General features: G+C 43.1%; 2 protein-coding genes and 1 long non-coding RNA gene across 3 annotated transcripts in view; 2 read left to right on the top strand and 1 right to left on the bottom strand.

Moving 5' to 3' along the window:
- Nucleotides 1–170: 170 nt before the first annotated feature.
- uck1 (uridine-cytidine kinase 1) lies at nt 171–4,778 on the top strand. The gene is made up of 7 exons (XM_032539734.1): nt 171–363; nt 852–1,011; nt 2,096–2,192; nt 2,330–2,472; nt 2,546–2,640; nt 3,394–3,442; nt 3,528–4,778. The coding sequence occupies exons 1-7, from the start codon at nt 274–276 to the stop codon at nt 3,716–3,718; spliced, it is 825 nt and encodes a 274-aa protein (XP_032395625.1). The 5' UTR covers nt 171–273; the 3' UTR covers nt 3,719–4,778.
- Nucleotides 4,779–5,156: 378 nt separating this feature from the next.
- rapgef1b (Rap guanine nucleotide exchange factor (GEF) 1b) overlaps nt 5,157–23,274 on the bottom strand; it is a 46,205-nt gene continuing 28,087 nt past the window's right edge. The window contains 20 exon segments of the mRNA XM_032539736.1: nt 5,157–6,101; nt 6,842–6,970; nt 7,049–7,146; nt 7,331–7,432; nt 8,109–8,187; nt 8,308–8,402; nt 8,499–8,583; nt 9,319–9,504; nt 10,792–10,884; nt 11,578–11,662; nt 12,038–12,237; nt 13,619–13,704; nt 14,604–14,696; nt 15,205–15,351; nt 17,112–17,273; nt 19,515–19,717; nt 20,446–20,955; nt 21,246–21,432; nt 21,623–21,737; nt 22,285–22,335. Of these exon segments, the coding sequence (XP_032395627.1) occupies nt 5,951–6,101; nt 6,842–6,970; nt 7,049–7,146; nt 7,331–7,432; nt 8,109–8,187; nt 8,308–8,402; nt 8,499–8,583; nt 9,319–9,504; nt 10,792–10,884; nt 11,578–11,662; nt 12,038–12,237; nt 13,619–13,704; nt 14,604–14,696; nt 15,205–15,351; nt 17,112–17,273; nt 19,515–19,717; nt 20,446–20,955; nt 21,246–21,432; nt 21,623–21,737; nt 22,285–22,335 (2,857 nt within the window). The 3' untranslated portion in view covers nt 5,157–5,950.
- Nucleotides 5,800–23,274, top strand: part of LOC116704340 (uncharacterized) — a 17,742-nt gene continuing 267 nt past the window's right edge. Inside the window, exons 1-2 of the long non-coding RNA XR_004335657.1 lie at nt 5,800–5,812; nt 10,384–10,391. This is a non-coding gene — a long non-coding RNA (uncharacterized LOC116704340). The remainder of the gene's footprint in view (nt 5,813–10,383; nt 10,392–23,274) is intronic.

Below are 23,274 nucleotides of genomic sequence, written 5' to 3'. Positions count from 1 at the left end.
TAAATGAAATAAAAAAAAATATATATATATATATATATATATATATATATATATATATGTGTGTGTGTGTGTGTATTGTATTTTATCTAAATATTGAATAAAGTTCCGCTCCAATTGTGTATAGGTTATGGTAGATATTTATTTCTATCATTTTGACACTTGGGCTGAGGTTGTTAGTTCTCGCGAGAACGGCGATTGTTATTGCTACAGATAGCACCGCTAGAGCGGGCGAGTCAAGTTATATAGAGATCTGCAGTGAACTGTTCTACCGGGATGGATGCTCTCGGAGCCCTCGACGAGGCAGAGAAGCCACGAAACCACCCTTTCCTAATAGGAGTCAGCGGAGGAACCGCCAGCGGCAAGGTCTGTCCTTTTTTCAGCTAGAGGATCTCCCGACTACGGAAATTAGCATCCCGAGTAGCTTAGCTAGTTTAGTTTAATATGCTAGCAGCGCCAACATTAGCATTTATATTAACTGTCAAACCAGCTGGCACGCCCCCCTTGCTCAGCCTTTTAGTAACATTATTTCTTTAACACACTAAAACAGTCATTGCATGTCTACTCTGCAAATATTTACTACCTTTACCAACACTTGTGTGACCTTTACACCAAATAGCGTCACACAGCTAACTAGCTAGCTGCTGTAAAGAATTAGTCAATTCCCTCACAATACCAGACCGAGAGTCAGCTGATAAGGTCACAGATAATACCACATTATTTTCTTCCCCTCTGTTCTTAAGGACATTAACACGAGCTGCGTTTTAACTTCGTCTTTGCTAGTTTAATCTAGTAAATAAAGCATGATAAGTCATAAATACCACTAGTTGAGTAAAGTAAGTTTTCTGCCTCAGTCAACAGTTTGCGCAAAGATCATGGAGCTTCTGGGCCAGAACAAGGTGGACCACCGCCAGAGGAAGGTGGCGATTATAAGCCAGGACAGCTTCTACAGAGTCCTGACTCTGGAGCAAAAGGCGAAAGCACTGAAGGGCCAATACAACTTTGATCACCCAGGTAGGCCCAGGCTACAGAGTGGTCTTTTCCCCTGTCCAGTTTCTTTACAACAGCACACACCTCTATGGGTTTATAGACTTCTAACAACAGCAGCGCACCTGTAATGTCCAACCAATCCTATTGTTGATTCATTTTTGTTTTGTGCGCTGTTATAATTTGTCAATTTCTTCAGCGGTTATTTTGTTTTGGATTACATGCTTTTTTTTTAAACTCCACGCCTGGAATTAGAGAAAGTCCTCTGCAAATATGGTTGTCAAACAGCCGTGACAAAGATGTGTAACGATGACAGGAAATTCAAGAAATACTTGTACATAACAGACTGCACTAACATCTAGTAGTACATACTACTCTGCCGACACATACGGGATGCTGCTGCAAATCTTTAAAGGTTCCATGGCATGAAAATTTCACTTTGAGGTTTTTTAACATTAATGAGTTCCGCCAGAGGTTAGAAATGGCGATAGGTGTAAACCGAGCCCTGGATATCCTGCTCTGCCTTTTGAGAAGATGAAAGCTCAGATGGGCCAGTCTGGAATCTTGCAAGGTTACCACCCCTTTCTCTGCTTTGCATGCCCAGAGAATTTGGCCCACCCATGAAACGAGCAAACGAGCAAAGTGGCAGTTGGTCAAGGCCACACACCTGGCCCCCCCCTCTCTCCTCCTCAAAAGCCACAGACTCAGAAATGGCACAGACTAAGGAAAGCTCATTGTGGGATTGGCTCTAGTGGCTGTAATTATGCACCTGAATTTAGGGAAAGAGACTTCAGATATGGTATTAGGGGACCACTAAGGTCTATGTAAAAGCACCATGTCATGGGACCTCTAACACTGGGGCTCCGTTATCTGGACAGTTTGCTACAGCTTAGCTGTGTGATAATACATCTTCCAAAACACTTCAAGAAGTTATTCTAAAGCATGCACTGTATGTATATTAATTTCTGATTTGTTTCCTTCATATGCTCCAGCATGAGATAAGCCTACATTGGCTGATCATGTTGGCTCTCTTATACATAAATATCAGTATTTTCTTTACATGTTGCATGCACTGCATGAATTTTTTCTGTTTTGATTTAATGTCTTGCAGAGGCATTCGACACCGAGTTAATGTACAAAACCTTAAAGGACATTGTGGAGGGAAAGGTGGTTGAGGTGCCAACGTATGACTTCGTCACACATTCCAGGTAGGAAGGAAGGAAGGAAGGAAGGAAGCATTATGGTGTCATCGGGGCTAACCTGATGTCTTCTTTTTTCAGTTTTTCACTTCAACTAATAATTCTCATCAACATCGCCTCTGTATGAACACTGTGTCTATTTCCAGGCTGGAAGACAGGATCACAGTTTACCCAGCAGACGTGGTCCTCTTTGAGGGGATTCTGGTCTTCTACCCCCAGAAAGTGCGTGATATGTTTCAAATGAAGCTTTTTGTGGACACTGATTCAGACGTCAGACTGTCTCGCAGAGGTATGTCTCCCTCACACAAAATATTTCAAATGTTGTCACAGCATATCAATAATTTGACTTCCTTTTCCCGTAGTTCTCCGAGACATGACCAGAGGGAGAGACCTGGAGCAGATTCTCACGCAGTATACAACATTTGTCAAGCCTGCTTTTGAAGAGTTTTGTTTGCCTGTAAGTTTGGTTGTCACTGACTGTGGCCTATTTTACAGCGTCCAACCTTTGTCAACACACTTTAAGACTAGGACTGTGCAATTAATCGAGATTACAATTTCAGTTCTTAATGATCACAAAAACCAAATAATCGACTAAAAAAAAAGATTTTGCAAGCAGAATGCTTGTTGTCTTATGTTCTGAAAATTTCACAGTTCAAGGAGTCTTCACTCTTGAAAAGAAAAAAACAAAACTGTTTAAGTTCAATAATTGCAACATCTTTCCAAAGTCAATGAGTAGGTAGCCTGGAAATTCAGACCCATATCTGGAAGGATTTAGGGTCGCCCATCTCGAGGGGCGGTACCAAGCGTGCATTTGAAAATCTCAATGCACGCAATTTGGATAACACGACCAATCACAACAGTACAAGGGGTGATGTATCGAGCCCTATACCCTTAGCTACCAGCAGAGATGACTGGTAGATTAAACTGTCGTCATCTGTTTAGCTCGCCTCTGGCCCGCCTTCATCAGACACACCGATGTGATTGGTGCAGCTTGGCTACAAGGGTATAGTTAATGAGCAGCATTACCCAATGCCAGAGTAACTCGCTGAGCAAATTCAAAATGTGCTCTCGCAAAAACTCTGGATTTCCAGGGTACTGAGTAGAACTAATCGTGTTTAATAATCGGGGTTTCAATATTGACCAAAAATAATGGTGATGATTTATTTTTATAATCGAGCAGCCCCGCATAAGACATTTGGTTATCTTTCAGACAAAAAAGTATGCAGATGTCATCATTCCAAGGGGGGTTGACAATATGGGTAAGTGTGTCCCCCCCCCCCATTAAGAAGTTTTTTTCACAAATTTCTCCAGCATGAATGCTTGACAAATCCTGTCTCTCACCAGTGGCCATCAACCTCATCGTACAGCACATCCAAGACATACTGAACGGTGAAATCTGCAAATGGCGTGCGTCCATCAACAGCCACGCGCGAGGCTTCAAACGGGCTATTTCTGAACAGGGGGACCTGCAGAACGGAGTTGCTAATCCTGCAGGAAAGAGGGTCCTGCTGGAGCCCAGTTGTCGGCCTCACTGAGACTGTGTAGATGCATGGGTGGAGCGATGTGTCCAGACTGAATATAAGCTTCACGTTGGGATTGCTACTACTGATTTGTGCGGAATGGGTCAGCACCTGTGATGCCGGTCTCTCCCTCAGTGTATTTTATTTTTATTTTCAGTTTTTTTGTTTTTAAAGAAAAGTATCCACAATCCTCCTTTACAAATATTCAGTGCCGCAACCTCATAATTCACTGTAATCATTGTTGGATAAGCAGTATGTTAATATATTATGATTTTCACATTTAACAGTCTTCCATGATAGTTTGACTTTTCTGTGTTAACTGTGGTCAAATGACCGGTTACTGAGATTGGGGTTATATAGTTGAGGGAAGGAAGTGTTATTTAAATGTTTTATTTCACTCATACTGTTGCACTTTGACCTTGTATTTACATCTCCCCTTTTTGTTGCTGGAGTAGGCAGTTTTTATGGAAAAGACAAAACTACAGCCCTTGTCCTGCAGCTCTCCCTTCCAAGCCCTGAAATGCTTCACTGATATTGCCAGGTGTTTTCTTACATTCATGTAAGTTTTTCTTTCAGACTCTTTGATAAGTCTTAACTTTTTTTCCCAATTGCTTTGCAGTGTAGGCAGTCCAAACACTGTAAGAGCAACTTTCTGCAGGATTTTCCACCATTGAATTTAGGCCTTTGCCATCTGAAGGGATGTGCACGTGCACCTGCGTTTGTAGAATAGCACATAGCAATGCCTTCTCTCTGAAATTACCTTTGATTGGCCAACGTCTTCTGTCATGGGCAAGATTTTCTAAAGCCTGACAACAGAGCCAAGAGGAAGTGCAGATGTTCTCTCAGACCACTTTAATTACTACATGCTGAATTCTATGAAAGTTTTAAAGCCAAAGAAGAAGGAAAAAAAAAACTGCCTGCCCCAGCTTTAATTAAGATTATATCCTGGTTTGTTTTAATGTTTTTAAATCCATTTAGGCCTGATAATTGTGGTGTAGTATTGTTACACCTAGATTGTTATTGAGTGCTTCCTTTTAATTATTTAAAGTTGAACACATGCCTTAATATTTCTGAAGTCCATTTGTCACTGACCATTCTGTACAGCAAATAGAAAAGTCTGGAGTTCTGACAACGAAAATGAAACTTCTAAACCACCACACTGTGTATAGAAACAGAGTTGTTTGTTTTATTGGAGTTTGAGAGCACAGTGTGATGTGTTGGTATTGACAATTATCCCAATAAGGAATCAAAATGATTTACTACAGCACATGTTGGAATGACAAACACACACAAGTCACTGAAGACTTCAGTCACACACAAACACTTGCACACACTGACATGACTGGGACGTGATTGTGATTGCCTGATGGTTCTCTACACTTGAACACGGCACACAATGATTCAGTTTGACTTACATTGATCACAGCATCTCAGCATCATCTTTTTATGTTTCTGCTTTTGCTTTTTTTAGTGCATATACCTATATGGCACTTGGGAGAAGCTAAGCTCTTCTCATAAGCATAAACATCCTTTTTAAGAACAAAAGGAGCAGTATATAATACATTTCATAACCATACATGATTCTTACACAAAATGTTTCAAAACAAACGCATAGGTTCCAGTCTTTAATGGTCATCCTCACCTACGAGTTCAAATCCCGTCACGCCCCCAGCCAATTCCAGGGTCTGCAGCCTGCGTGTCGACGTCACAGTTCAGGGCAGGCTGCTGTCGAGGTTCTGCTGTTTGAGGGGAACTCATGGGTCAAGGAGATGGTTGCAGAAGATGACCAACTAATGGCACATACATAAAGGAAGATGAAGAAGCAACTCAGAGAGTGATGGACCATTCAACTCAATCTCCCACACACGCAACAGCGCCACTCTCAAAAACAGAGAGCCCAGGGAGCAGACTTTGGTCATTTCCAAAGCGTCTCCCTGTCCGCTCTGTGTGATTCTTCACGCTTCCTTAGCACCAGGCTTCCTCTTGTTTCACCTATTGTCACTGCATCTCTCCCCGTCTAAACACCGCAGCCACAGTTATATCCCAATTAAAAACTCCCAGAGCAGCCGAGCTCTTTGTAAACCTTGGGCCACGTTTCAGTTGTCTGTAGTTTGTTCTGCATCCCATCCCCCCCCCCTCCCACACAATGAGATTCCCATTAGCTTCCGTCTTTCTCTCAGTCTGTAGTAAAGTGGAGTTAGTGTCATGAAGCACAGTTGGAGGTCAGTCTCGGAGGCCCACAGGGCCCTATGTCTTCTCCTCGCGTTCCGTCTTGCGCCTGGTGATGTTCCTGGGCTTGATCTTCAGCGACAGCTCCCACAAGGCCTCCTCTGCCAGGTGGTCGCTGAAGTCGTTGAAGAAACAGACAATGTCTTCGTTGCGCTTCAGCTCGTAATGCCTGATATGAAATGAAAAGAGGTGGATTGATTAATGCAGTAGTCCATGTGGAGATGTCAGCGATGCTTTATGATATTTTAATTAAATGAAAAACAAAGTAGGCATCCGTTGCATTTCCCAGCCAGTGGCAAACAAAAAATAATGTTAACAAAGCTTTCTAATACCATAGATAGCGCCACTCGGCCAGGCATACCAAAACACTTATTTATAAACTTCATGGAACAAAATCTCAAAATGAAATAGCACAATGTGATTTCAACATATAGCACGGAGCTTTCAAGCACAAAAACAAAATACTTTCACCCAGGAAACGCATGTCCATTCCTCAGTCTAGAGTCTAGACAATATTAAACTAGTCCTTTTGGTGCCTAAACTTAACTGTGGCCGCATCACGCTCACTCTTCTTGCCTAAACTACCATGGCCCCTAAAAAAGGGGCGTCATTGGGCGGTGTCTCACAGTCCCCTGTTGGAGGCTAAACACATCTACCAACTGCCACTGACACGACGGAGCTCTGTAGCCGGCGTCACGGAGATCTGTCGCTGCTACTAGCAACTGCCGCTCAGATTTTTATTGTTTTGACGCACCTTAGATGTAATGTTCACTTCACAGCGATTAACTTAGCTTAAATAGGTAGATATATAATAGTCTATTGGTGAAGTAGCATATAGACCAGAAAGGGGAAAATCCCACCCATCCCCCCCCGGGAAATCGCACCCTGCATGTTTTCCAGTGGACTTACACTTGCTGAAAGCGCCGCATGCTGTCTAGAATGTTGAACTGCTGCCAGCGTTTGGAGAAATTGACCTTCCCGTCAATGAGGTCAGGGTTACCCAGGTGCACGAAGGTCAGGTCCTGCAGAATGAGACCCCTGGAAGAGGGAGGAGTCATGTCAAGTTGTGGCTTTCAGATGAAACATTTGTACGAGCTTAAACATTCAGTCACTTACAGGTACGGGATGCACGGAGGCTCCACCTCAGCCAGAGCAGCTCTGTATGCTCTGAAGGAGGAGGAGCTGTCAATCAACGTGCAATATTCCTCCAATCCCTGGGAAAAGAATACCGTGGGATGTGAGAGAATAGTAAGAATAAAAAATAATCATGATACTGCTCTGTAATTATTGAGAGTAGGTGTGTGTATTCAGAGATTGTTTCTCTCTCGCTTTCTTTTTTTTTTTTCTTTTTTTTTTTACATGCTGATACTTAAAATTGTAACCTCCCAAACCTCTTACCTCTGAGGTCTGTTTCTGCCACTCCAATCTCCTGATGGGGGCAGAGTCCAGGGCAGACAGTATTGCCAGGTAGGAGTTGAAATTGTTCAACTTTCTTAAGTGCTGTGGTAAGAGATGTGTATTAACGTTAACAAAGAAATTAACATGAGAAATTCAGATATTTCATTATTATGCACACATTGCCAGACCTTCCTCCACAGCACTGCAAAGGAGGGTCTGGCTAGTCCACACAGCATTACGGGATAGGAGAAAAACGTGCTCTAGTTATTGGCATTTCTTTAAACCAATCACAACCTTCATGGGCGGTGCTAAGCTAAAGTCCTTCCTATTTCCCGGAGCAGGGAATAACGTTTGCATTGTATAAGAATTGTATGGGATGGGAATGATTGTTATAGGTATTAGTCAAACCCTCAGGTGTAGCCAGGGAGTTATTGTTTGGAAAAATTTTAGTTTTCGATTGTAAAAAAAAAAAAAATATATATAAACTTATGTTTTAAAAATGTTATTTGGCAAGTGACTATGGTATAAGCAGGTTAATGCCCTTCGAGGTGTCCATTGTCAGGTGAAGGGTCGCACGGGTCAAGCCTCGCCGTTGTCCTAGTTGGGCATTAACCCCCACTTCTCATAAATCCACAGCTGTTTAAAATTCAAACAAAGAAGGCGGGAGGTAATGGGACATCCGGCCGAAAAGAGAGTCATCCGGCAAAATTTCAAGTGGCACTTGAGCAATTCTGGAAGTGGAACATCGTAGATTTAGACTAAGTGTTATGGTACTAACCTTCATTATCTTGATGAACTTGAGAAGCAGCTTCTCTCGGTCTTGGGCTTTCTCCTGCTGAATTATCAAAGATCGGACCCTATAGGACAAAGAGAGATCAACGGTGTGGTGACAACAAGATGGTATAAGAAGGAAGCCGTGAATGCCAATGACAGAGAGCGAGCTGTGACGGCATGAAGTTTGTGATTTTCAGTCTCACCAATAGCTCATGTTGTTAAAGTGCTCTGTGAACTGAGTCAGGTTGGGACTCTTCTCCTCATTCTGCTCCTTGGCCCAGAGCAGCACCTCGGGAATCTGAAGGAGAGCAGGACAGAGTTATAGTTAGTAAAGAGCTAAAAACACAATCAATGTCAACATGCTGGCAGGAATGACACAATGAAGCCACTGTACCTCAATTTTATAGAAGAGCTCAGCATCAAGAAGAGTGAGCTGATCGGCGATCTCATGACTGCGGAAGTCATGGAGAGTTCCAGGCCTGTTAGGACACACAATCTATTATGTGATGTCTTCATGTTTACAGTCTACCATGGCAATTCCTTGTGATGCAGCAAAATGGTTTCACGGAAAGTCTGTCCATGTTGTAAAATAAAAATAAAATAAAGTCAAGAGTTTAAATCTCACTTTGCTATGAAATACTATGGAATCCATGCCACCCCAACAACTGTGTAAGGTTATTGCATGTCACACTGTGCGCCATGGGCCAAATAAAATGTTGGTGTCAGGCTGTACGATATCAATTTGCCGAGTGTCAGATTGAGATGAAAGAGTGTATGTGGAGTAAGAATATTTTGAAAAATTGGTTGTAACATTGGATGTTTTGTATTTATGGTTATTTGTATTTATATATTCTCTTTCTCTCTCTACATCTCTGTATCCACAAGGAGTAAATATTGTATCCTGTGAAGAAGTATTTTAAGATTTTATGGTAATGTGTTGTAAATTACGTAGTTACATGACTAGAATCAAATGCCACAGTTTGGGGAATAAAAGCATGGTGTACTAGAGAATAGTTGTTTAAAATATTGGAAACATTATCCAACATTTGAGAAGAGCCCTTGTAAGATCTTATGGTGCATGAAGGCCGTTCCAGCAGAAGATAAAACACTGTCTGTTTGCCTCAAAGGTGCCAGAAATGGCTTAAATGAAGTGTAACATCACACTTACTATCCCTGCATGCCATACCAGTCTTGACCTTTGACCCCCACAGTACCTTGCAGAGACGCCTCGGGCAGCGAGCGGCTTGAGGGAGTTAGTGTAGCGCAGCAGCTTCCTCTGCTCCACCTTATCCAGGATGTTCTTTCGGAGCACACGGGCGAGGCTGAGCTCGCCATTGCACACCAGCGTGAACACCAGGTCCATCAGCTGTTTCAAGATGTCCTCTGTCAGCTCCACCAAGCTGGAGGACCGAGGGGAAGAGAATGATGACATTTTGGATGGGGTAAACAGAGGAGAGAAGGAAGGACGAAAGTCATTAAATTGGTTGTTGATGTTCAGATGTGCACGGTTATGACCATAATGACTAAATTAAAAAAGGAGTTTTGGAACAAAAAGAGACAGATCTCCAGATGCTTTTGCAGAACTAGGGACATATTTCCTGGTTATAGCTGTAGGCAGAACAATAAAGTAAAGCTCTTAGGATGAGTGAGTTCAAATAAACATTATGTAAGGGCTGTGATTCATTGTCTGTAAGGTAATATGGCTGACGAATTACGGTTACCGTTATATCCCAGCATCAAATCAATCATTCATGAGTTTACACGATACAGGTGTCTATGATAAGCATCTCTGAGCATACTGGTCCCTGACATTCTTTGGCTTATGAACCTTAAAAGCGAAGCAATATCTACTTGTGACTAGGCCTGCCCGATTTGTGGAAAAATATGAATCACGATTTTTCAGCTTAGAATTTATATCACAATTCTCTGCCACGATTTTTTCTCTCACAAAGTGTAATGTTTATTGCACACATGAACCATGACAAGACAAAACAAATTGGCAGTACCAAACCTAGATTTCTTTTTGCACCTATGGCACATTGTGCATCCCCACAAGCCTGTAAACACAGAGGCCTCACTGAAGAGAAGGGAGAGCACTGCAGTGGTTGGGAGCGCTTTAAAACTTATTTTATACAGTCTATGTTTAGAATTCACAGAAGAAAGCAGTAGCGTTTGTGATGCAGTCGGCTTGTAAAATTAAATGAGAAAGTCAATTAAAAATGTAATCGTGAACAGGCTGTATCAAGATTGCCATTTTATGACAATTAATGATGATGCAGGCCTACTTGTGACCCATCCTTACAAGGTGTTTATGCCTATGAGTTAGTATGAGTGTGTTCCATTCTCAGATGGTTTTACTTGAATTGTTTTTATAAACCAGTAAAGGTAATACTATCAGAAAACTATATAATAACATAATCTCCCCAGCAGAATTATGATTTGAATTTTCTTCTTGGTCAATGAGTACATTTGGGGAAAACAAATTGTTTTTTAAATATCGACCAAAATAATGATATAGACATTCTTATTTAACACAATAGCAATATCCTTGTTTCTAAACATACACATGCTTTTATTCATTGATTCACTGAGAGACCAAGTTTCCTCTCCATATGCTTGGAAACATATTTCCCTGAGGAGGAGCACCACACACGCAAAAAAATGTCTTCCCCAGATCTCCTACTTACCACAGTTCATCCACCACACGAACCAGCACAAAGAATGTGTTCTTGCTGACTCGCTTCTTGAAGGTGTCTGGGCTGTGGCAGAACCTAGTGTATGTGCTTTGTGGTCAAGGACTAAGAAAACAATGCTACATGTGGAATGCAAAATACTATAACATGTTAAACTAAAAAGCTTTTGCACATATTTGATGCTTCATCAGGCGATGAGACAAGATGTGTGAAGTTCTTAAAAAACAAAACAATGCATTGACTTCATTTTTTTCAAATGAAATATTAGGGTATAAAATAGACTCCAATTAAGGGAGCCCGGTCATGGCACAACAACTGTTTCCTTAATGCAATGTAGGTCAATTTAAGCTTCAATGCATGTAAAAAACAAACAAACAAAAACATAACACAGCAATCAGTCAGTCAGTTCTATGGAGTAACAGGAGGCGTGCTAGCTGCTCTGTGAGCTAGCTGAAAACAGCAGAGACAAAACATTACACATGGAAGTTTGCTACTGGAAAGCCAGCTTTTACATCATGAGGGAAAAGTTCATGATACTTGCTCTCTTGAGGTACCACCAAGCAAGGCACACAATCACAAAAGTATTTTGAGTAGTAATCTAGACTTCAGTGTCTATCAGTGGAGTATTACAGTTGCACTGGAGGTCTCCATCTATACATGTTTGTAACTGAAAGAGCTGAGTGAGAGCAAACAATTCTTTTCTTGGTAAATAAGGATTAAAAACAGCCTTCTAATTAGTGATTGAGCTCAGAGTGACATGAGTGATTTTGAAAAGGATATCTGTAGTGTAGCTTCTTAATGAGGTCCTCAGGGGTTATAAAAGTCCTATACGTAGTTAGAAAGGCTTCACAGTACAAAACAAGATCTGTCAAGCAAAAACAGAAGAAGAGAAAAAGCAACATATTTCAGTTGAAGTGCAGCCAGAGCTCCCAATTAACTGAAAACACTACATCAAAGGTGAAGGATACACCCCCGGACTGACACATATCAAATAGCTGAACCAGATAGAGACTGAGGCTTTTAAATGCTACTCAGATGAGCAGATTAGAAAAGTAATAACACATTAGTCAGCATCCCCCTTTACAAATAAACGTAAATCTTTCTTTGAGAAGAAAATGATTGCAAGTCTGTCAAGCAGGCATCAGAGTTGTCCTAGTGACCCAGAAGCCCAGTAACATACTCAGCTGTCCATAACAAACCCATGGGGTGAGCCTAAGTCCTAATGTGCTCTGCACTGTACCTTTGCGATCCGTTTCTGTAGCGTGGACTAATAGAATATCTCCCGATCCAGCACGAACGTCAGGGCCATCATCATTCTGGGAAGATTAAAGAGAGCAAGGGAGGTGCAAAAAATTGGAGAAAATGAAAGACAGAGAGTTAGAAAGAGGAGGATGAGATTCAAAGCAGGAGAGGAAAACGATTGGTTAGAGTTGATGTGGTCTGATGCAGGTCTAGTCCAAAATGTAGCTTGCACCTTGCCTTTTTCTGCCCGTTATTTTCTCTCTGCCCTGCCCCCCCCCCCCCCCCGTCTGACCAGCTCTCTGATGACGAAGAAAAAGTCAGACATGTATATGATAAAAGCCCCACCACTGCAATATATCTTCTGTAACAGCTCTAAATGTCATCACAGGATATGAATGTTCCCTCCTCCCATTTCTGATCCCCTCCCTAAGTCCTTTTGTAAATCATTGCTGTCACATTGCCCCTAACCTTGCAGACTGGAGGATTTTCACACATCTGTCTGTCAGACTGCACCACACAGGACAAAGGAGGAGGCGGTGTAGGAGGAGGGCGGTTTGTGAATTTCAGCTCTGCAATTTCATATACTTAACTCCAGAGGGCAGCAATGGCCATCAGTGGTGCATCTCAGGATCTGATTTTACATCTGAGTGACTCACAGTGACCTTTAGTCTGCGCTGGGATAACAGGATAAAATGGGCTTTGTATGCTGGTGCTGCTCGAGTCACATCAGATTTCTAAAAACAGATACAGCATCAGCAGTGGCGGTTGTCTTATTCTTGTTTTAGTTATCCTGTCATAATCCTTTGGGTGGCGATGGGAGAGCTCGTCCCCATCTTCCTCATCGCTGCCAGCCGACTCTGTTGATTCTGCCTCACACACACACACACACACACACACACACACACACACACACACACACACACACACACACACACCACACACACAAACACAACACAATCACACACACACACACACACACACACACACACACACACACACACACACACAGTTATCAGCACAGAAACCCTCACTACTTTCTAAGACACAAACGTTGATAACAGAATATTTGTTAAAACACTTATTGGTTCGAGCTTCACAAATGTATTGTTTTTCTGTGTCATATATTGAATACCTTTGGGGTTTGGACGGTTTATGAATTGGGCGTTTGAAATGAAAGTGTGTTTATTTTTCACAAATTGGCAGCTTAATCAAAATAGTCAACAGTTGTAGCACGCCTACATACTAATTCCAAGCAGGGTTTAAGTATGCAGTATGTTTACTTTGGAAAAGTGAGAAAATATAGTATACTCAAATTGTGTTTCTGTAAATAGTCAGTCTCACCATTCTCCGAAAATGCAATGCACAATGGTAACAGAGAACCTTCATTTGGACTTTAGGCAGTTTGACATCTGACAGCTATTTCATAATTTCTTGTATGCTGATTTTTCATATACTAACTTCAAAAACAGTAGCCTACACTATTAGTATAGCACAGTAAATACTGTACAAAGGCAGCATGTAGTATTGAAGTGGAACACAGCGTTTATCATTTACAGGATGTAAACATTATGACCCTTACCTTTCCTTGTCTAAAGCCTCTTTGCTGTTGGTGGATGGCATCTGAGGGGTGGGGTCTTGAAGTACATTGTCGGGTGTGATTGTTTCCTAATCATGGAGGGAAATGCAATAATCAACACGTGTACTGAAGGACACATGGTACATGGTTGCATGCAGTGACAGGAGGCTGGCTATTGATAGGATCGCATCAACCATCAGTGCATGCAACCCTTTTAGTGAAAGGGAGGATGGGTGCACAAAATGTTTATACCATTATGTTTACAAAGTATGTTATGCTGATGGGTAAAATGTAGCTTTTACCTCAGTATTAGCAAGGAAAACCCCAACAGATGACACCCAGAGGGTAGAACTCATTCACACTGAAACGGCACCAAATGTAAAGCTACAAATACAATCCCACACCCATACATTGTTTCTTTTGCTCTCACTTTACATTCATATACAACCCAAAAATACTTCAAATACAGCATGAATGTACAATTCGGCCAAAGGGAATACAAGCACAACCACACACTGTAAAACATGCACAGGTGCACATAAGCAGTTATGGGGAATGTTATTGGAAAATTGAGAACCAGTGAACCATTGAGAATCCCTTTTGGAGTAGCATCGGAACCAGGTTAAATGAACGTTATAGTTGAAGCGCAGCCAGAGACAGCAATCACCAGCCAGAACAACATACATAGGGACATGTTTTCCACAGACACCAACCACAGCACCAAGTCCCTCACAGGCAAACCTGTGAACCTGAAATCATGCTCAGTCAGGTTTGGCTACATTCACATTCCATTTCAGCACCATCAGTTCGAGAGATGAATCATTAAGAGCAGCTCACTGCAACAGATGAATGCCGCGAGTGATTTTTGCCAGTCAAACAGGCCTCCTTACTTCCAACACCTCGCCGCATTTTGAATTGATCCATATTCCTGAAGTGATGGGAGGTGTAAATGGAATTGACCTTTCACCCGTGGCAGTCAGCTACTTACTCTGAGGGAGCGAGGCAGCTCCCCATTGGCCTGGCTGGATGAGTACAAGTTGACGTACTCCCCCTCCCCGCCTTCATCATTTGCGCTCTCGCTCTATGGGAAAAGAGGAGGGACACAAACCCAGGCATGAGGGAGCGGAGAGGGGCACAGAGTGTTTGCTAACAGACGTCAAGTGCGAGTATGTGGCTAAGGAGGGAAAAAAGCAGCTAGCTGAGGTTTGGTATTGTACAGTGAGCGGTATTTTTTCCAGCTCAGTATCATTATGACCACTAGGTGGCACTGGAGTGCATCATTTGTAAAGGTAATAGTGTCTATTTGCAAAAAGAACATGCAGTGCAACATGCTCTACTGGGATTCTTTGAAGACCAATAATCAGACTGCAGACAGTTTGTGGGCAGTGAGAATGACAACAAGATGCCACTAAGTGAATGAGTCACTGTATTATCATCTGAGTAGCAGTACTGAACACCAAACTGCTGTGATCTAAAAACCAATCTGCCAATGGAAGCGGCCCAGTATCACATTTTATAATCTGTCTTCGAGAGCTGGTTCATAGAAGTATCCTGCCTGTGCTTCAGACATCAATCCTCTGAAAGCTCACCGCTGAGGTGTGGAGAGAGTCAGTGAGAGAAGACTCAGAAGGAAGACAGACAGCCACAGAGCCCATTGAGCCAGCCAGGGAACCGTTGGGCCCACCCCCGCTGCCATCCAGAATGGTGGCATTGGTCAAGGCAACCTGGTCCAAACTCTGTGATTGGTGGAAAGGAAAGCAGGAAAGAAAAAGAAAATAAAAGACAGTATGAAGGGATCAGAGGTGAAGACAGAACAGAAAAAGAAGCTGAAAAAGAGAAAGCGTGGAGGGGGGGGGGGGGGGGGGGGGGGGGGGGGGGGGGGGGTTCCTCATTCTTCAACACCTCCATTACGCTTGGACTGTCAGAGTGATGTGCCTGAACATGAAATGAGCAGCACTGCACACACATAGTCAACAAATGCAAAACTGAGACCAGTGGCAACAGTAACCTCTCCAGTGAGATGACGTAGAAGATGGCAAGACAGAAATGTTCATAAGGAAACACGTAGATTCAGCAAGGTCCAGTAACAGTAAATATGTGTTTAGGCAGAAGATGTGGTGAGTGTATGTATGTGCGTGGCCAGCTGAGGAGATGCCTGTCTGCAGGGTGGTTGGGTTACCTGTTTTAACATGTTGCACATATTACCCCTGTTTCAGAATACCAGCATAGAGCGGTACTTTCACGGATAAACATCGCTCGCGCGCGGCTGACACATACATGCACGTGTTCATGCACAGACACGCAGGATCAGCGGGAAATCAAGCCCTCTTACTCTCCTCCTTTTCATAATAGCAGCCATCTTTAAAAATACTGTCTATATTAACATCAGCAACACACACAGGGAGATACACTTTCATTTTTCTTGCCCTTTCCACTCAACATATGCAAAGCAGCTTTTCTGGCATACATAGGCCTACCCATTCCTCCCCCCCGAACACATCATGTCCCAAGGAGTTGAGGAATGTAAACATTCCACAGAAACAGACAAACGGGAGATGTGGACGAGTGTGTGCATTTAGGGTGTGGGAGGAGGTTACAGCATGGCGATGGAGGGGAGACAGATAGGAAACGGCAGAGAGTGTGTGGACAACGACTGATGCTGGAGTATAATAAAAGACGAGGAGAAGAGGAGCAGAAACAAGAGGAATGTGTTTTCCATCAGGTCCATCTGGTGCTGCATTCCACTGTAGATATCCTGAGGGAGATCCACATCGTGCCTTAGGGTGCCTCGCACACCATAGGGTCACTGTAGGTCAACTTTCCCAAAATACTGACCTAACCAATGTAACACATAGTCAGATCCACTAAGGGGTCAGGGAATAACTTACTGGAATATACCACCAATTAACTAAAAGCTAATTCATTAACAAGAACCGGTTGATGGTTGAAACGTTTCCAGTTAGGCCAACCAAGGGCTATGTTGTTATTTATAATCCCCAATTAAAGGCCTGATAGTCTCTTGTGATGTTTAGATGGGCTGCCCCAGACACACAACTCACTGAGGCAAACAGAACACAGGGAAAGGGTCAAATAATTACCTGTCATGTGGAGGAATGCTCAGTGCAACACACAAACTTGCCTAGCCAGAGGCAACAAATTACCGCACACAGTCACGACCAAGCAAAGCACACATTAATTTCATCATTTCTAATGCCTCAGCTAAACAAAAACACACAGCAGAACAACAAATTCACACTGTCAAAACAAATGCACACATGGATGGGTGGATTAAGAAAATGAAGGACCACACAGCAACCAAACCATGGCCCTTGAGGGATGGCCCAGTCAGAAAAGGGGCAAGTGATAGATAAACTGACTGTATCACACACACACACACACAGCTACCCTTGGACCAGGGCCACACTGCACCCAGACCAGAGTGGAGAAATGGAGGTGGGGGAATGGAGTTCAAAAAGGGGGGATGGGGGGGACTCACCGTGGGTGCGGTCAAGGAAGCTTGGCCAATCAGGTAGGAGTTAGAAACAGACATGCTGAGGCCCAGCCCAGAGCCTGCCTCCTCCATGGCCGCTACAGACGGCTGGAGGTGGCAGGAGAGAGAAGAGGAGGAGGAGGAAGAGGGGGAGGAAGAGTGGGAGGCCTGAGAATGAAACAAAGAGGAAGAAAGAAAGGTAGAAAAGAAAGTAAGTAAGAGTAATTGCGGTTATAAAGCCAAAGAGGGGGAAAAAAGAAGAAAAAAAAGGGGACAGTTGATTACACTAGTAAGCAAGACTGAATTAGAGCAGATTTAATCAAAGTTCAGCAGCAGAGTAGTGAAGTCAAAGTGGTGGAAGCTGAGGAGGATTCTGGTAGTTTGGCTGAGAAGCATCAGCTTACTGGCTGTGGAAGTAAATACTGAACAGACTACCGGTGTTGAAGTGCTACTAAGTTTAAGTTAGAGTTCTAATTACTAGAAGGGCATATGACATGTACAGGTCACACACATTTATGTCCACTGTGACAGTCCAATAAACTTTCTTTTAATATCCTGAGCTTTAAGGGCTTTCCAGAAATCCAGGCCAACTACAACACGTTTTAAACAGGGCCAATATAATCTGCTTGGGTTTTCACCCATTTCCTTATCCAGGCTGCAGCTGAAATTACTTTTTTTTTTGCAAAGCTGCGTAAAGTCGCCAAAGCGTGTAAGCCTGGAACATGGGTTTATGGTGGAGGCAAACCGGCTTATTCCACTGGGCCACGAGCTCATCAAGTCCAAAACATGAGGCCAGATTAAGGCTTGCAGCAGGAGCAGAAATGAGTGCAGTTTGACTGTATGCTCAGACAAAAGAATGATAAAAATAAAAGCTGGGTACAGGGCTCTAAATACACAGTTGTGGTGGCAGAGAGAGGACAATGAACAAAGAGAAAGAAGAAAGACTCTCTGAGGTGGCCTGGGTAGACTGCCACTCAGCCACAAAGTCTATTTTCTTTACTGGGCTATAATACTGTATATCCAGCTATACCCTAGAGGGGAGTGTCATCTGTTTACTGTATTCATTACTACACAGCTGTAGGCCAACCACAGATCAATTTGTCACCTTTAAATATGTATGGCAGGCATTAGTGAGGGAAAATAGGCCAGTGTGTTTTTCTTTGAGAGAACCACGGACCAATATTTTGATGATTTTTTGTACAAGCTCTACACTACAGTGTGATCATTTAAGGGAAATCCTTGTATATTTCAACCTTGTTGGCCCGCCCATTAGCCAACGTGTATATTCCAGAGGACTACTAAAAATCATGTAAACATGAAAGCTGCACGAGACTCATGCCACTTGTCCCAAGATATGCTGCGAGTTGAAGGTGGGGAGGGCAAAGTTAACATGATAACTATATAAACTACGATCAAAGTTAAATAACCCATCTTAAGGTAGTATTTCTTAAGAGCATGTTCCCCTTCACCCACTTTAAACCAGTGAAAAGAGCATTGAGAAAAAAGAAATCCATTAATGTGTTATGACAAATAATAACCAAAATTGTTCTAATTTTGGCAGATTATAGTGTATTAATGTCGGACTCCATCACTCGGTAGTAAATAGAAGAATTTCTCAAGGCCGTTAAAATTTTCATTTAAATCTTTCAAACTCACATGGCTCATCACAGTGGGCCGTGCCCTGCTATGATCTATCCAATGGTGTCACTTCCCTCTCTCTACTCACTGACTCTCTGTCAGACAGTTGTCTCAATTAACCCTGACGCCGACCCAGATTAAGATATGTGAACTCAATCTGATGTGGGGCTGATAAAAGCCGGTCTTATCTGCCACTAACAACCAAACACCTCTGTGTACAGACATCTGCTTTGGTTACAGGATGGGGAGATAGAGAAAGTAAGGAGGGAAGGCTGAATAGGTGAGAGAGATAACAAGATAGGATGAGGCTCGAGAGAAAATTGATGAGGATTACCACCGGAATGTACTTTAGCCCCAGAATGCAATCAGCATTCTTTGCCACTCTTTCCTTTGCAGCCAGCATACAGCATACAGACATTGGGACCAGCACTGAGCTCTAACACAGAGGGTTGTTTTTTAAGGTTCACATGTGACAGTAACCCTGTCCTCTCAACACTCTTTTTCACGTGATTCTAGATATAATCTCATAAATAAATAAATAGCGTCCACAGCCTCAAAGTTTTGGTCTACATTTGAGGAATTTAAATTACAGCTTTGTTCCCACAGTCCAAATTAGTTAACCAGAGTATTTACTACCACCCACTTGCAAAAGACACATTTAATTTAACCCTGGTAGTTTATAGCAAATGGCACAATATCACAATATAAGTGGTTTTGGTCCCTCAGAAGTGTTAATGCCATTACACTTGCACACATGGAGAGGTTTCTTACCAGTTGCCTTTGTTTCGGCGGCAATGCTGGAGGCAGCAGCGGCTCGTGGACGGAGTCGGTGCTGCTGAAGGAGTCGTTGAAGCCGTAGACCTCCTGGAAGCGCTTGTTGCGCTGCTCGTAGATGCTCTCGCTCTGTGGCATCTGGTAGAAAACTGAGGGTTGTGGCTCGGAGTAGTCTTCCACAAACTGCATGTACTGGAGGACTGGAGGTGGATTAGATTATAAAACATTTATTGTTTATTTCACTTAGAATTCTGACTTTAAACGCAACCAAGTCTAGAATGAACTTTTTTTTTTGGCAGTAGATTTTGTCCATTTTGAAATCTTCATTAAAGAGGCACTCCTGTGATTTTGTATTACCCCTCCACAAACATGGGAGACTTACAAGAGACATATTTTTAAAAAGAACGGTGAAAATTGAAGCAGCACAGGCTGAGATATCTAGGCTTTTCATCCCTAGTATGGGTCAAGCTCCAAAAACACTAGAGTCTACATTTCCCATGATGCAACTCAAAAGTGTCTTAGACCATCCCTACTCGGTAAATACCCTTGTCTTTCTATGTCCACTTGACATCATACATGCATGTAGTCATACACTGTGATTAGTGTTTGACAGGAAGGGCTGACTGTATGGGAAGACATAATACAGTAGCTTGAGAGGAAGTGATGTAGCAGGTGTGTCAGGAAATGACCAAATGTTGCCCTCTGTGCCCCCTGAGCCGGACCCATTGTAGCACATCCTGGTATTCTCTCCCCACTGTTCCTTCCTATATCAACCTCATCCCTTCCTTTATTCTTCCCTACATTAGACTCTGTCCCTTCCTTTTCCTCAGTGCCCTCTACTCTAGCCATCTCATTTAGAGGTATTTCTTCTTCCTTGCCTACAACACTCCCTCATTATGTCCCCAACCCCTCCGTTTCCCTCACTTACTGTGTCTGCTTTTCTTTTCTGGCAGCGGCGGCGGGCTAACGGGGACATCTGCATTCTCGCTGGTTATATACTGGGTGACAAACACGCCCCCATTTGTCTGGGGCATGGGTGAGATGGGTGTGAAAAGGGGGAATGGCGGTGTAGGGTGGAGCTCCTCTTCTGACAAGTTGTCATATTGGGAGGGGTAGCGCTCATACAGCACCCTGGACCCTACATCAGGGAAAGGCTGGGTGCTGCGTCGCTTCTTCTGGGGAAGGGCAGGGGGCGCGCTGACGCGGTAGGACTGTATGGGATTGGGCTGCGGTGTCCAGTATTCTGGCTGCTGCTGTGCTGGAGGAGCACTGAAGCGGGGATGTGATGGATGCTGTCCAGGGACCGGGGAAGAGGACTCGCTGTGAGACTCAGGCAAGGGGCTCAGGCACCCTCCTACGGGTACTGGGGGCAGGTTCTCCCCAGCTGACAAATCCTGGTGGAGGAAGTCATAATCCGGGTCGTAATTCTCTGTGTTGTCTGAAAAAGTAAAGAAAAAAGGTACACATCACATTTCAAGCTTCAAATATTCAGATTGAACATTCAACCAGAGTGGCTTTTAACTTTGGTCAAGGGCTGGGTTCTTATATAGTTAAAAGATTCGATAAGCTCTGACACCAACAAATTTCCTATCAAACCTGGTATCGCTCCTCCGTCTTTATTTATTAGCAAAGAGCAGTGTAGGAAACATTTAGAAAACATAAGTAGACTTCTCATTTATAACCAGCAGGGAGTACTGCGTTTAAAATGACATGTCAACAGCGCCTTACCAAGCGTCTCACAGGAGGTGTTACGAGAACACTGACCACTGTCCTGCTCCATGGAGGAGAGCTGTTCATCGGACTTGCTAAGTTTCCCCATGCTGCTGCATGGAGACAGGCGTGGAGAGTCGCCCCCATAGGACTGGCTCCCCCCAGAGAAACGCCTCTGAAGGAACTCCTGCTCATAGTCCTGTTGCTGCGAGCACACACACGTACGCACACGCACACGCACACACACACACACACACACACACACACACACACACACACACACACACAGACACACACACACACACACACACACACACACTTTTAGCACTATTTTTTCTTGATTGGTTAGTTTATTGAAACCAAAAGGCGCTTAATAATGGACCATGATCCCCGACCTGTCTGTGGACGCTGCAGGGCAGGCTGGAGCCGCGGCTCATCGGGGCAACAACTGCAACCCGTGTAGGCGAAGGGGCAGACTGACGCTTCTTAGGGGGAAGAGCTGGCGGAGGGCTACAAAACAGCGAACAGAAACAGCAAAATTGAATAACACGAATGTCGGATGTTTTTGTTCCACAGGCAAAGTCAATACAGACATTTCAGGCAAGCACGCAAAACGTGCTTTCTCAGGCATGTATGCACACACAAATCCACGTATGAACACATGAACACAGACAGTGTCATCCCTCCTGTGGAATAGTGAGATGAAAGTGAGGGTGTTTCATGTTAGCTTCTCTCAGCTATGACATGAAGCGGTCCTGCTTGTCAAACCTAAATTCACAGAGTTAATACCAGGTCACAATGGGGCAAAGAACGGTACTTAAGGCACCATGATATGGAGGCCAGCATAAAGACACTGCATAGGTCAGTCATACACTCTCATGCACTGAAAGGTCTTCTGATTGGATGTTGAATTCTTCATGGAAATGCCCAGTATAACACAAAGTTTGGGATAATGCAACCATGCAAGTCAAAAACACTTTCATCCAATCCAGAAGCTTTATGAGGGTCTAAGGTGGGATGTTAAAATGGAGACAGATGATCCTATGGGCTAACATACTTCTCCTTCTGAGAGGGTCTCCTTTGGCCAGCGTCAGCACTCAACTGTGCTCTGTTCCCAGAATCCAAAGGGAAACCAAGGATGAAACAAATTGAGAGAGACAGTAGAAAGAGTAAGAAAGGAAAAGACAAACAAACAAACACGTGCCATTTTTGAAGACTAAAGTGTGAAAAAATAAAAATATTTTAAGGATTCTGGAATTTTAAGCATTTGGATCAATGGAGCTACAACTGGAATGATGGGGAAAAGAATGTTTTTGGATTTTAAAACTCAAAAAGGTCTAAAATCAGTGAAATTGAGAGAAGTACACTACTGGTCAAAAGTTTGGGGCCAATCTCCAATGCACGCTATTATAGACAGAATGCCAGCTGAGATCAGTTTAATTGTTTTTTAACCAGGGCAGCAGTTTTCAGATTACCTTATGTGCTTACATAATTGCAAAAGGGTTCTCCCAGTTAGTTTTTTTAAAAATCATATCAGATTAGTAAACATAATGTGCAGTAGAACATTGTAGAAATGGTTGTTGATAATAGGCCATGTAGATACTGCATTAAAGATCAGCCACCCATGCAGATCAGCTGGTATTCTGTCTATAATGGAGAGGTACGGAAATTTGTAAGTGACCCCAAACATTTGACCGGTAGTGTATACTGAACTCCCCATACTCTTTCCATACCCACACCCTTAAAACCTGTATTGCTCATTTGATATTTGTGATAAACATCTCTGGAGAATGGTCTAAAAATAAATTCAATTTAAAGTGAAAAGGCTGTGAGGAATAAATCCCAGAACAGACACTTTACTGCTTCTGTGACGAAAGTGGACTTTAAAAAGAAATCTGAGCCTTTAGGACTTAAAGACGCCAACAAATAGAGCTGGATGAGGTACCAGTACTTCCTCAGCACTGTTTGACCAAAGAGAAAGCTTCAGTGAGAAATATTGCACCCAGTGTTTCCCACAGTGTTGGTGTCTATTTTTGGTTGTGGCTGA

Source organism: Etheostoma spectabile, chromosome 16 (genome assembly GCF_008692095.1).
Source record: "Etheostoma spectabile isolate EspeVRDwgs_2016 chromosome 16, UIUC_Espe_1.0, whole genome shotgun sequence".
Classification (NCBI taxonomy): Eukaryota; Metazoa; Chordata; class Actinopteri; order Perciformes; family Percidae; genus Etheostoma; species Etheostoma spectabile.
Note: the sequence above shows the minus strand (reverse complement) of the source record. Positions and strands in the feature narration are given on the sequence as shown.

What these genes read in the sequence shown, in the direction of transcription:
- uck1 (XM_032539734.1), top strand. Translation starts at nt 274, where the DNA reads ATGGATGCTCTCGGAGCCCTCGACGAGGCAGAGAAGCCACGAAACCAC. An exon ending in CGTCAGACTGTCTCGCAGAG is followed by an intron (nt 2,473 to 2,545) that starts GTATGTCTCCCT and finishes CTTTTCCCGTAG; the next exon opens with TTCTCCGAGACATGACCAGA. An exon ending in TTGAAGAGTTTTGTTTGCCT is followed by an intron (nt 2,641 to 3,393) that starts GTAAGTTTGGTT and finishes GTTATCTTTCAG; the next exon opens with ACAAAAAAGTATGCAGATGT.